This window comes from Pomacea canaliculata, linkage group LG6 (assembly GCF_003073045.1).
Source record: "Pomacea canaliculata isolate SZHN2017 linkage group LG6, ASM307304v1, whole genome shotgun sequence".
NCBI lineage: Eukaryota > Metazoa > Mollusca > Gastropoda > Architaenioglossa > Ampullariidae > Pomacea > Pomacea canaliculata.
In genome coordinates, this window is record NC_037595.1 from 22,925,270 (window position 1) to 22,939,785 (window position 14,516).

The 14,516-nt window shown below is 36.2% G+C and overlaps 1 protein-coding gene across 4 annotated transcripts in view; it reads right to left on the reverse strand.

Moving 5' to 3' along the window:
- The window catches only part of LOC112566393 (tudor domain-containing protein 1-like), a 32,918-nt gene extending 19,599 nt beyond the window's left edge, over window positions 1-13,319 (reverse strand). For 3 of the 4 annotated variants that reach the window (XM_025242555.1, XM_025242556.1, XM_025242553.1), the window contains exons 1-13: window positions 13,162-13,319; window positions 12,529-12,644; window positions 10,395-10,496; window positions 9,959-10,029; window positions 8,052-8,140; window positions 7,779-7,846; window positions 6,207-6,360; window positions 5,799-5,879; window positions 5,278-5,378; window positions 2,625-2,691; window positions 2,267-2,315; window positions 216-351; window positions 1-75 (exon numbers count right to left, since the gene is read on the reverse strand). In XM_025242555.1, coding sequence (XP_025098340.1) covers window positions 1-75; window positions 216-351; window positions 2,267-2,315; window positions 2,625-2,691; window positions 5,278-5,378; window positions 5,799-5,879; window positions 6,207-6,360; window positions 7,779-7,846; window positions 8,052-8,075 — 755 coding nt within the window. In that variant the 5' untranslated portion in view covers window positions 8,076-8,140; window positions 9,959-10,029; window positions 10,395-10,496; window positions 12,529-12,644; window positions 13,162-13,319. Of the gene's footprint in view, window positions 76-215; window positions 352-2,266; window positions 2,316-2,624; window positions 2,692-5,277; window positions 5,379-5,798; window positions 5,880-6,206; window positions 6,361-7,778; window positions 7,847-8,051; window positions 8,144-9,958; window positions 10,030-10,394; window positions 10,497-12,528; window positions 12,645-13,161 lie in introns of all 4 variants that reach the window. The other variant, XM_025242554.1, reaches the window with a different exon arrangement.
- Window positions 13,320-14,516: the final 1,197 nt, after the last annotated feature.

The window sequence follows — 14,516 nt, forward strand, 5'->3', positions numbered from 1 at the left end:
TGAGAGGAAGTCACCGAGATACTGCCATACTTTAAGATGGATTCTTTAAGAGGCTGGAATTCCCCATGCAAAAATCTGGATGAAACAAATCAATAAATGTAATTAGCAAACCCAAAACTGCAGCCTTTCACAAACTCTCTTTCACAGACTCAAACAGTACTATTCACAAAAGAAGACTGTAATGCTTGTGCACAGAACACAGAATATGCATATACCTTATATGGTTGTTCACACACCCTTCTCCATCCTGTGTTAAGACACAGGGCATATTTTTAGCATGCTCCAGACGCTCCAAAACAAGATCTGCATCCACAAGTCGACGTATACTTCCTTGCAAGGTTTGTAGTCCATCTGAAAGGCACTCAGATTAATAATAATAATAACAATGTTACCAACAGCACAAGATTTTAACATTTCATTTTCACAAGAACATGACTGCTGCGAAGAAGTTACATTCAACAAAATTTTGCAACATTTATTATGAAAAGCTTGTACTGAAAACAGTAGTATATTAATTAAAATTTTGTCTAGGTACAGTGCTCATTCAACAAGTCTTTGGTGGCACTGTTTAACATTATCAGCAACTTTTATCATCAGTTGTCAAAGTATCTGTCAGTCATGGTCAATATGTTTTTCAGCAGTGGTCAATTTGGTCAAGCTGTCTTCAGTTCATAGTAAAATCATCTTGGTCAATTTGGTTCATGGATAAGCTGGATCAAGCTCAGTCCTGGTATGTGTCAGAATCACAGCGCAAACAGCTTGTAATGAAGGTTAGTGAAACACCTCAAATGTATTAAAAAAAAACAAACTTGGTTGGCTAATACAATCACATGCATGTTCCTGTACATTTCCCCACTTCCATAAAATACAAGATTAGCTAGCACAATCACATATAGCCCCCTTTATAAGTCTATGAATAGAATTTGCTCTCCTCCATAAAACACGTTAACAGATACATAAGTGTATGATAGAATTCTCCATAAGAAACCTATTTACAATTGCTATGTGTAGCGGACAGGTGTGTAATAGAGGATGGATGGAAGGTAGATGCGCGTGATTGGCCTGTTATATGTGGAAATCATGGGTCATTGGACACCACATGTATTTTGGGCACCACGTGAGTTGTGGACCTCGTGAGCGAGGCATGAAGTGCTCACCCCGAGTGGGGTGTGACAGGAGTATATATAGACGAGAGTTGGAAGCCTAAGGGGGCGATCTTTGGATTAACACACACGGTGTGTAAAAGTGAAGAAGCTGTTTTGGAAGTTGCTAGCTGGAGTGAGGTGTGTCGTGTGCTACTGAGGGGAGACTCAAGAAACGAGCAGGACCGGAGAGTCTCGCAGCACAGTCTCCAAGAAGCTTTGCGATTGTCTGCAGAGAACCGAACTCTACTGCTGTGTGCAGGGAGTGAGGCGCCGGGCTCGAGACGGCTAGAGGTTTGACAGCCGGAGTCGGCGTGACAACGACACCTGCAACTGGAAGGATGGTGGCCCGAGTAGAGGAACCCCCCATCATCCCAAACAGCTAGAGAAGGCCTGTCTTCAGCAACTCTACTGCTGTGTGCGGGGAGCGAGGAGGACAAGAGCTGCCGCAAGGAAGTCAGGAGCGACCTGACTACAGCGAAGCAGGTGCCAAAGGACTGGGGCCCCATCGTCACCCACGTGGAGGGGACAGTGAGTCTTTCATACTCCTTTGAAGAATGATCAGGGTAAGAGCCCATGTTTGAAATGTTTAAGAAGACAGAGACACTGTGAGAAGTGAACTTGATAGAGCAGGACATTAGTATTAAGTAGTGGTGCATGGGCACCCTTAGTCCTTGATTTGTGTGTGTTGCTGAATATTTGAGCATGTGGACTTTTCTTGCGATTTGAAAAGTGCTCTTTAAGACTTATCTTTACCAGTGCCTTAAAACTGACATGTTGTCATAGCTACCAGTGGATTTAAGTTCACTGTGGAAACTGCTGTCTTAGTATTTGAGTTTAGTCATATCTGGTGCATGCTAGTGCAACGCTGATATTGTTGTGTATGAGGAAAAGTGCATGGTAAATGACTTTATTTGGAAGTTTCATGTATTTGCTATGTATTGTTGAAGTCTTCGTGTATATTAACTAACGGAATGTCCCAACCTGAAAGTGATCTCGTGTTTTCATTTGAAAGAACGCGCAAGTCCGACTGCCGGTCGTGACACTATGTCTAGACAACATCAAGAGATTAATCTGCTTCTAACTCTAGCTTTTTCTGCCATTAATTCAAGACTACGTACTACCTTGTATGGCTTCTTGCAGCATGCATTTCTTTTCACATATGAAAGCCTTCTGCAAAAAAGAAAGCAAATTTGTGTTTGGGTATATATGTATATATTAATTTTCATTTTAAATCTATGAACCAATTAGTAACCCTAATAAATGAAACAAAACAAAAAAATCCCCAAATGCAAGCAAAACCTTCTTATGCTGCCGATAGCCAGCACTAGCACTAAAATTAAGCAAACAGAAAAAAATTAGAACATATAAACCTTAAAGTTTATAAACAGCATTCTACTTTTTTCATCAACATTTCACAAAAACAGTCCACTACATCAAAGTTTTACTAAATCTTGGAGCACTGTACATTTAACTACATACCATTTCTTGAGTAATATCTCCAATGCTGGTAGATGCAGTTTTTATCTCATCTAAAAGTTGTTGTTCTCTACAACAAAAACAATAAATCATTTGTACAGTGCTCTTTATGAAGGTGATTTTAGAGAAAAGAAAGACTGACCACTTCATAGACAATTAAAGTAATAATGACCTCTGAATTAAGGCGAGTAAATGTGAACCCATCTTATGCTGCTTGTGTGATCCTTGCCTTAAAAATAGTCACGAGAAGAGTTCTAATCATTTTTAGATGAAAGAAAATATGTCATGTTATAAAGTTGAATACAAACTTCATGATATCAAATGAGGATGCATATATCGTCATTGTGTCTGGGTGCATGTGCCCCTCCCCCACACACACACACACTTTTATTTAGATCTCTGGTGACTCGGACAGAATTATAAAAAGACAGAAAAAGATGTAAATACAAACATAAAGAACAGACAAAACAAAGCATAATCTACATAGTATAATCCTATTATGAAAAAAAAATGTAAAAAAGAAATGTAACATGACAGATACACAATGAATTATTTCCTTGCAAATTATCCTTCAATATTCAGATGACTCAGTTATTAAATGCTTAGGGGCTACAACTGCTATATAACCAACAAATTATTGCCCCTGGTCAATAGGGGTATCCAAGATGGGACCCAGCCAAATGCAGAATAGCAGAATGGCCAAACTAATTACAGAGGGAGAACAGATAAAAAATATAATCAAAGAAGTCAAGAGCTATATTCCGATGGAAATCTAGGCTAGCAGTCACCGCCCACACCTAAAATGCACAAATTTTAAACTGGTGAAGCTGAAGGTGATAGTTGTTCATAAGCATCCTCAATGAATCTTGATCCAGAAGGACAAAATCTGTGCAGAGACATACCTGAGCTCAGGCCTAAAAAGAGTAACAACTGGGACTGTCCATCACACAAAGGACCTGTGCAGATAAATCCTCACCATCCTCACCAGATCTTGCAGACACAATGGGTCATTATATACAGAAGAGAAGAACCAGAACCACTAATGGCTGTTAAGTATACAGATTTTGTCATCTCTCAATTGCATGTAGTTAGAATCCATTGAAAAGACATGTAACTGAAATGCTTACTGCTGAGGCTAAGGCCAGCAGAAAGACAGACTTAAAGGAAGCCCAGGTGAGAGGTTCAAAGGTCTCAGAGTTCAGATAAGAACCCAGGCCAATATCTTGATGGTGATTTATTGGTAGGTTGGAGGAGAATCCAAAGTCTCCACAAGTGTTGCTGTCACGGATCGATCATGCAAACATGGGAACCCTAGAGATGCTTACAATTTTTATGGACATGAAGCCCGCAACAAAAGAAATGTCTGGATAAAGTGAGTACCATGTTCATAGCAAAAAAGATGAAAGGTAGTAAGTGAGGGTAACTGACCGAGCAGTGGGGGGAGGCAGGTTTTTTTGTGAAAGTGAAAAAAATCCAAATGATGTGCAAGTGTTTGCAGGCCTTGTTTCGTTTGTTACCTCACCCAGATGACGTTTGACAACAGGAGCGGCACAGGATGGAGAGTGACAGAATTAGCATAGGATGTTGCTTCAGGGTTCCCAGGGATCAGGGATGGTGCCAAGTAAGAACCTTATAAGGACCTTTCATGCATTTGTAAGGACCTAAGTGACAGTTATCAATGCTTAAGTTTTTCTCGTGTACGGCCAGAAAGGGGTATTATTTATTAATCTTTGGTCTTCTCTACATTCTGAAATACATGTATTATTATTCTAGTAATAAATAATCAAAGAGTTAATTTTGATGCCTATCTGCCATATTTAGATAACTTAAAAAAAATCTCTTTAGCGCGGTGATAATATACACCGTTAATGTTCAAGTTTTCTAGAAATCTAAGTAATAATAATTGCAAGACCTGAAAGCCATTCTTTGGTGTAATACAAAAGTCAGTTCATGTTTCTATCTCTCACACACTCAACAGGGGGAGAGAGAGAAATAGAGCTATGCACAGTACTAAAAGATGAAGACTCTGCTTCAAGAAAGAGATAAGTTTCTAAAGACCTTTCGAAAGCAGAGTGGGTTGTTTTTTTTTGTGTGAATACGGAGGGGCAACTAGTGTAGTTCAGATGTGTAGACCAAACTTTTTTTTTTTAATTAAGGTGACTACAAGGAATGCAAAGGCTTGGAGTTTATCCCATCGGTGGCAATCCTCCATTTTGTCTTCTGTGGTTTTTGTTCGACTTTCTCTTCTCTCTTATATAAAAAACCAACCGGTGAACAGCTGACAAGCAGCAGACATAAGTCAGCAGGCTAAAGAGCATAATGACAGCATAGCATGTGTGTAATGTGGCCCGTGAACAAAATGAAAAGACAGCTGAACTCTCTTTTGCAGGACAAAAAAACCACCAGGGTTTAATTGGTGCAATAACTGGTAATTAAAAATAAAAATCCCATAATGAAAGAAAATTTCAGTATGAATGCTCCAAAATGATAAGAAAGCCTGTTTTTAATCTCTTTTATAAAATGAGACTCAAAGTGCATAAGCCAACGATAAAGGAACAGTATATTTGGAAAAACTAAAATTTCAAAGAGTGCACAATTCACAAAATGTCTTTCTAACTCGTATATATTCAATAATAGTTAACTCAAAGCAACCAACCTGGCCTGTATGAGCGAGTGAAGTTCTTGGAAGTGAGTTCTAAGTTGCTCTTCTAGTTCCTTTGTGTCCCGCCTGGCAAATGGGTGAACATCAGTCAAACTCTGAAACAACATGAGAAAATACTTAGCCACCTACAAAAAAAATACTCTACCGTCTTAAAAAAGTATATATATACTCAGTTAGTTAGTAATTACCTCAGATAAAACCATAACGCAGTCCAAAGATTTTATTTTTCAAGGCTTTGACAGCCATTTCAGCAATACTAGCTATTTTTAAAAAGTAGAACTTATGCACATTCCCATATAATTATTCCTTCTTCAACAGAACCTGTCATTATAAATAGAAAATGTAGCTGCTGTAGTTAAAGCACAATTTCATTTTTCGCTTCAGTTTTACAATTCTCCCTAATACTGTTTTTTCATCATTTGTAAAGGAGAGATGTCTTAACTTTTCTATTCACTGGAAATCAGGAAATATAAGTTTTGTCATTTTGTACAACTCTATATTACCAATCAACTTACTTTTTCAGCTTTATTCAACCTCCACAAAGTTTCTTGGGCTACCTGAATGGCTGGTTCCATGTATATCAAGGTATCTTTGTTCTGAATTTCAAGAAAACGGCACATTTTCAATATTGCTGATTAAAACATAACTAGCATTTTAAAAAAAGACCAAAATTAGGCTATAAGATTTCTCTTAACACACATCCCGACTGAATCCTGAAAATCAATTTCTTGTCATTCAAAAAACTCCTAAAAGGATATTACCAGCTTTCTTATTTTTATATCAATGACAAAGCAGAGAATAATAATTTGCTATCATATTTGCTTTTCAAAACAGTTTTTTCAAGAAGTAACATTTTTAATAAGACAAAAGGCAAAGTGCTAAAATGTAAATTGAATAAATAAAATTTCAATTATCCTTCTCACTTTGTCTTCCATTGTCTGAACATCATGTCCTTTGTGATCACCCACAATGACACAGCGAGAGCAGATGGCTTCATTGTCTTCTTTGCAGAAATATTCAATCTGGCACTGCTCGTGCACCAAACAGGTGCGTGACCTTGTTTTGGTTTCAGCTAATCTACAATGAACAAAAAACACATACACTGTCAAGTGTATGACTGAGTATACATAACCAAAGCTATGAAACCCAATGACTATCAAAGTTACAAAACCAGCAAGACTATCTCTTGCCATTTAACAGAATCATTCAGAATGTCTTATTAAAATTTAAATCACCAGACTACTAAATAGTCTGTATGATGAACTTCTTCATAAAAGCATGCAATATAGTTCATCTTTTGATGAAGCCCTCAGTTTCATCCAAATGATTTATGAAGCCAACAGGGATGAAAGAAAGCTAGAATTCTTGGTTGGACTCACAAAATAGTTTTAAAATTTTGCACAAAACTGTATCAGATCTCTTTCAAACAAGACAGCAGCAATAATACTTATTTAAGAAACCTGATTAATACTTTAAAGAAAAGCCAGGAAAAACATCAGGTTTTTTCAGTAAGAATGCAAAAAGACAGATAACTTTCACTCACAAGCCTCTGCTCACACATGCACACACATTCACACCCCCCGTCACTCCCAGGCAAAGGTGGTTACTTTTTATCCTTAAGTCCAGGCTGGACATATTTCAGCAACTATTAAGTCTGGGCAAAAGAGCAAGTCCTTTATACATGTGAATAACATTTGAAAGAAGTTACATCCCCTAATGAAATGGTAAGATGATAATATGAAGATTTTAATTTTTTCAGTTTCTTTTCAAAACCAATGGCAGCATTAGTGCACACACAGAGATGGCTAGCGATTTTTCAATATTTAGGAGCCTATTTCTGACATTTGAGTTGTTCTTCATCACCATAATTTATGTTTCTTTTACATGGTGTGCGACCATTAACATTTACTAAAGGCAGGACTAAACATTGCAGTGATTATCAATTGTGCATAATTTTCCTTTCTGAAATTCAATTTGATATACTCAATTTCCTTTGGATTTAAAAAGAAAGTGCAATTTCATGAGGGAATCAGATTAAAACTGTTTCTTTTTCTTAACCTTGAACTTAAATTATAATTTTATCTTCCTGTCATGTTTATTTTTTTTATAGTTTTTTTTTTATATTAAAAATCTGTATAAACCAGGGTCAGAATCAAATGTCATTGACTAGACTCAAAGCGCTAAAAACCAGACCAAACTGTAATCCTTGAAATATAAGATTATATACTTCATTCGTGTATTGATTGGTTTTAACACTCACAACAGCCATTTAAGAAACTACTTCCCCTGTAAAACTAGTTTTTAAATTTTAAGGATGTATAAAACAATAACAAAATAAAATAAGGAATAAAAGAAAGGTCAAATCCAGCCTTAAAACTATTTCTGAAATATTTGGGAATTAACAGTAACATTCTTAGTCGTAATATAACAAGTAACCCACAGTGGTAAGCGCATGCACCTTCAATAAACACTGAAGAAATTTAGAGCTCTCTTACCTTTCCTCTGAGACAGCAAAGAACGGTAAAGCTTGGTGTCTTTGAAAGCTAAAAGACATCTTGTGGACCTGCAGCAAATAGTTTTTTCTTGATTACCCATTTTGGTACACAATGGCCACCAGCAAGGAAATGCAGTACAACCTGTTTCCTGAAATCATTTCCTTTCAACAACAACAAGAAAAGAAGAAAGAAAAGAAAAAGATTAAGCAAGAAATCTAATAAAATCTAAAACTTCGCACTGTAACTGAGTTAAGATGCATGTGAAATACCAACCTTGTCAAAGCACTGCTTGCACATTTTGTCTTCACATTGTCTACATTCACAACTTGCTGGTTGGACTTTGCATTCTTTGCAAATAGTACCTGCTAGGCACAAGATTAACACTTTAGCAAGCAATGTCATCTGCATACCAACATTTTAAATTGTTCCTTGTGAGTATTTACCACTAATTTCCCTTCTTGAAACTAAAAATAATCTATATACTTACATATGTAATCTCAATGTTAATTGTATAATTCATTTTGATCCTCTTTTACTGATAGTCAGCATCTGTACTACATAAGAAATGCCAACATTAGAAGTGCTTTAATCAGACTTGGAGTAGGTGTCTCTTTAATAAAAGTCCATACCCTTAGGCACATACACAGTATTTTATCTTTTGATTTCAAGTGTCCATTTTGTACATAGATGCAACAGAACTTCATTTCTTGTTTATGTGTCCCCGGCATACTGTTCTTCGAGAAAAGTATATACATTTGAAATTTTATAGAAATCCATCAATGTTTAAGTTAACGTTGCTACTCAGCAGCAGTAGCAGGATATTATGTAACAATGCACTCTATATTTTAAATGCCCATGAAATCTAAAACAATGCTCTGTAACTACATGTACGTTCATGAATATACTATGCCTATTATTTGCATGTTGTGTAAAAATTACAAGAGTGATTACCACTCCCTGTAATACGGACCAATGGCCAAAGCAATAATTTGTTTTGTTTTAACTCTTAATGTGATTTTTAGTTGTAGTGTTTTAGTACCTATATAGATGTCTTCTAATACAGTGGTTTTCAAAGTATTTCGGACCGCAGACCACTTTACTAGAAAATACGGTGGATCACCAAGGCCTAAAATCACTCTGTACCGTGAATTTCACATTTAAATTGCCACTTGTTTCATTACAATTTAAAACTAAATGTACTTTTGTGACAGTAGTATAGTAATAAGCTTACATAAAATTACATACTTCGCAAAGTTCTTTATTAATTAAAATGTTAATGTGATAAATGTTGTTATTTTGATGAGATATTAAGGTGATAAACATCACTTTGCTGACATACGATGACTGTCAGTCGTAGACCACCTGTCTTATACATGTGGCCCACAAGTGGTCCGTGGACCACACTTTGAGAACCACTGCTCTAATAGACAACAATACGCCCAGGTTACAAATTTGTATAATTATTTGCTTTGTATATTACACATGCTGAAACATATCTTTATGTAATGCATTAGAAACGTACAAAGTCATTGTGATGTCACCCTCCTGTTAGGGGCCAATGGCCTAAACAATAAAATATTTGATTTGATACATGATTTATATTATATATTCTGCTAATAAACTTTGGCTTCAAATTATGTATGCAGTCAAGAATATATATATATGCGCAATTTCTCCTCTAATTGCATATATCTATTGCAGTCCCTTTTCCTCATGGTAATTTTTGCACAAAATTCTGTATTGCATCTATATTAAAATCTGTACATTAGACTAAATGCTCATGATTTGATCACTGTTGCTATGGATAACAGTACCAACAGAGGTAGCAGTTTATTTACAGAAGGGAGCAAATTTTAAAAATGTATGAAAGAGGCTGATATCAACAATAAAGACAGAAGAGTACAGAGAAGCTTTTTTCAAAAACAAGTTTGTTAGACAGCACAGAATCTGCTATCTAGCAGAGTGGCAAACAGAGACTGACAGCAATTCTCTTCTGGTTATTTCCAAGCTGGCTGTATATTCTAAGACTCACCGTGGAAGTGAAAAATATTATTTTCCTCTGAAAACAACTGAAAATTCTTGAAAGTCTAAGAAATGACTTTAAACTTTTATGCCTTAGATTCGTTTGTATTTTATCAACACCAAGCGAAAACAACCAAAGTGAATGTGTAAGGGAATACCTGTTTTCTGAACACTTTTAACATTTCTTCTCTTTTTTTTTGGATTCGTTCACATCCCTCTGTCTGCCTGCCTAAAGTTAACATTAACATAAGGATTTCATAATTAATGACCAACAAAACACGTTAATACTCATCTTGTTCAGGATGACAGTCATTCCTTAATGAGATTACAGAATAAAGCAACCCCAAAGGCTCCACTGTTAATCCTTTCTCAAACAGCGTAGGTACAAAAATTAGCATTCAATAGTCACATTGATATCAATAATCAGTACAAGACCTGTTAAAATGAGACTTTGACTGGACTCCAGATGTAAACCAATTCCAAAAGATTTTTTTTTGAACTTTCAAATAAAGGTACTGTCAATGGCTTGAAGTATCAACTACTGAGAAAGCATAAAAAGCTGCATTATTTAGAAACCACAAGCAGAAGACTTACTGTTCCAGATCAAGTTGTTTGGCCCAGACAAGGCCCACAAATGTAGATATCCAGACTGAGAGGCTTGTACAGAGGCTGCCCTGATGGTGCTTTGGTTGGCACCTACAATAAGTCACAAAACAAATTGGAGGTTAACAAACTAGATTTAATGTAGCTCTGATGATAACACTGAAGGTAGTTTACATAAGTATCCGAAGTATTTCTATGAAAATGTTGATCAAAAGAAGCCTGTCGTATTTTTCTGCAGTTATACACAAATTTGGTCCAATTGTTACAACACTGAATCAAATCACTTTTCGTCATATATGGCTAGGATATTTCTTTCTGCATTTCAGTTTCATTTGACTTGGTTGAACTATCTGGGTCAGGCTGTAACTACATGATTCATCTGATTTTCTCTCTCTGTGGTGTAATATTTCTATAGACATATCAACATAAAACACACTTTCCAAACTTCAGGAACATTTAAGAAATTTTCCAAAAAAACTGCACCAACTGGGAAAAACGTGTGTGCTGAATAGACAGAGGTGTTATTGTTCAGAAGAATTACAGGTTCTATGTATGCAGACATAAACATGGTCTGTTAATAAAATGTAAAACACTTTTTCATCAGTCTCAAATGGAAATATGATAATTAAATTACATTATTTTCAAATCTTCATCACAATTGCTGTCTGATCCTTATCCAGGCTAATTGTTCTACACATGCTCAGAATCAAATTCAGGCTATTTTCTACGTGATATGATTTCCAGCTGAAGGTTTTCTTCTTTAGCATACATTATGTGCATCAGTTCAGGCCATGTTGAACACTTGCTCTAGCCTAACACAAAGTAGAAGCTCTACTGCTATGTTAATTTCAGGCTAAAAATTCACCTCATTCACATTTTGTAGTTTTCTTGAAATAGGATTCTAGGAGACAGTTCAGGTACATTTGGAAATTTCCATGTATCCCTGGCAAGCCCACAGTCTTCTAGATTTTTGTGGAGAATGTATAAAATTCCAAAGGCACAACAACAGCAGGGTCAGCAACTACTGCTAGAAATCGATATAACAGTGAATGTATGTGCCAATTGTTGCAAAGGTTTTAAAATTGTATAATGCGCCATCTAACAAACGCTTCTGTCTCCCTTGTTCAGATAAGAAAGCTATGACTTGACATTCATCTCTAGTGTCTGCCATCTGAAAGATCCTATCAGTCAAAGAGGTCTGTCCTGTCTGGTGCAGGTGCAACAGACTGGCTCTTCAACTTCACAACAAGAGGAAACACAGCAGCCACTAACTATATAATTCCAATGTTTGCAGAAACCTTGAAAATTTCTTGTTCCAAATCCCTGATGCTCTAGCACTGTACACATGGATACATTGTCATCTAAAATGTCTCCTTGATAGGATGACCAATACTGATGAGATATAGGTTACAACTAAAAGGTGGCAATCAAGACAACCATCAAATTGGACATTTGTTTTGAGTGCAGAATTACAATACTTTAAGTATGTCTGTACACAATCCATAATGTGATCTTCTGGGGGCAAACATGTTATGTCAGTCACCAGGGGAATAAACTGAAAATGTTTCATTATTGTTATCCCTGCTTATGATTAAAAACGATATAGAAATATAGAAAAAAAATAAAAGAAAGCAATAAAAATAAAGTATTAAAATTCAGATGTCTCTGTGTTTGTGTCATTTATTTTCTATTTTATGGAGAATATGTTCGATTTTCCGTCCCTACCCTGACAGTATGTTCAGTTGCAAAACATTTCACCACAGCTTTCTAAAACGCCAAAAGCAAGTACTTGGTGGGAAAGACATTTCATTGCTAGGGTAGTTGGCAAAACCTGTGATCTTCACTGAGGCAGTCAGGGTAGCAATTAGGGAAAACTGACCGCATGTAAAAGTCAGCACTGTGTGTTCCCTTGTCCTGGTGAAACCATTTTAAAAACCACTCACAAGAAGTTCTGCCTTTACACTTACTAGAGTTAATAAAGTTGCTGATGTGATTTTCAACATTTAAATACTCATCCTCAGTTTGCCTACTTGTTGAGTCCAGAATTTGAAGATAGCTTCAAGTTCACAATTCTAGCCCTTCTGACAAAAAAAAGAAAACAAAAAAAAATAACAACCAAACAAACCTGGCATGTTGGACAGTTGATACAATCATCTTTTCGTGGTAGCTTCTGGAGGCATGCTTCACAGAAAGTATGTCCACAACGCAGCAAAAATGGTTGTTTTCCATAATGTCCAAATTCTGCAATAGCAGCAAACTAGAACTGTAATGTGACTTGCTGGATATGTTAGATTACTTCAACTTTCGTTTGTTTTGATGATATTACGATTAACTACAATGGTCCACAGAAACAATACAATACCGAAATGTATTTTATTTTCTGCCATCAAAAATAAAAAACTTTTTTTTTTTTTTTGCCTTAAAGGACTTAAGCTGTAAGAAATTAAGAAAGGTGTTTATCCTCAACAAGAATAGCGTTCATAAACGGATATAATAAACACGAAAGAAAAAATTTTTAACCCTACAAGAAAACTAATTAAAAGCATTGTTTATGTTCAGACAAATAAACTCTGCTAGAACGGGAGAGCTTTTTGTTTTGCTTGCAGACATTTTACAACTGTTATTATCATCTTCGCTGTCGTTCATCGCCTCTCCTATAGTCCACAATCTATCGAAGTACTTTCGAAAACTGTCGCATGGCATTTTGGAAAGTAAACAAAATTTGTAAGATTTAAAATATCATAAATATTATAACTACCTTTGAGTTTAAGTGTATATATAGATTGACATTTGGGACACGTTGGAGCTTTCATAGCTGGCAGTATTCACGAGGTCAGCTGCTGTTCGATACGAATTTCTTCTAGTTGCGCTTTTACAATTCAACATTAGGCTTTCAATGGCGGGAATGAAAATGATGGATCGGAATCAGGCGAGATAGTATGAAAAAATTATGTGTAAGTTTTAAAAAAAGTGTTCAGAAATTTTTTTTTAACAGAAAATATGACAATTAAAGCAATGAAATGTGTATGCGAAACAGTTGACAAGACAAATACATTCCAATCTTGATATTTTTAATGATGTTTACAATGGTAACAGTGACACGTGCAGATCAAAGATCATTAGCAGAAGAAAGATAAATAGGCGAATAAAAAAAAAATCAATAACACAGAAGTCAACACACTTCATACAATAGGATAAGAAATACAAATGTTAGAAAGAAGTGTTTGTTTTAACACAAATGAGAAAGACGATCATACTATTTGACATCCATGGATAGACGTACTTGAACCGACATTTTGAAAATAATCTTAAAAACACAATTGTGAAATGTTATTTGCCTGTCTGAACGACACTGTTATAGACTACCTGTACTATTTAAGACTAACTTGCTAATGAGAGAGACTGTTAACTGCTAAATGAAGATTCTGGGTCACCGGGCCGATCATGCAGCGATCGAACATCGAAAGCGACTTAATTATGATCACGTGCTTACTCCTCAACAATCAACTGGGAAAGGTTAAATCTTTCAGACAAAAAAAACAAACAAAACTATTCTGTACCAAAGAGATGAGGAACACAAAGAATAGCCCCCAAAATGTACGCAGTTATTATAGTCATGCCCCTTCAAAAAAAAAAAAAGGGGGGGGGTGGATAAACAGCAAACCCTAGCAGCATGGCAAATAGGTCCCATATGGGTCCCATAAAGATTGTCCCATATGATCTCGAAAATGCGGTTCTGACTGGATCTCCTAATACAAGCAACTACTTTTAGCCAATGGCAGACGTGCACAGCCACCGCGGCCGCCATTTTTAAATTTTTGTTTCAATTCGCCATTTTGTTCTCCAGCAGCTGAGCGGAAATTTAACAGGGTTCCCAGGTCCTTGCAAGGTCCTTTTAAGTCCTTTTATATTGAATTTTCGCCAAAAGGCCTTTTAAGTCCTTTTATTTGCCATGCGGTCCTTTCAAATTCTCACACAGGTCCTTACATTTTCTCTGTGACCCTTTTAAGTCCTTTCCCCAGCAGCAAAGGAATATTGGCTACAGGTGGGGGACATGTCTTGAGTATCCGGGGGCCATGTGGCAAAATGGCGTCCGACCCATAGCGAAAGTGA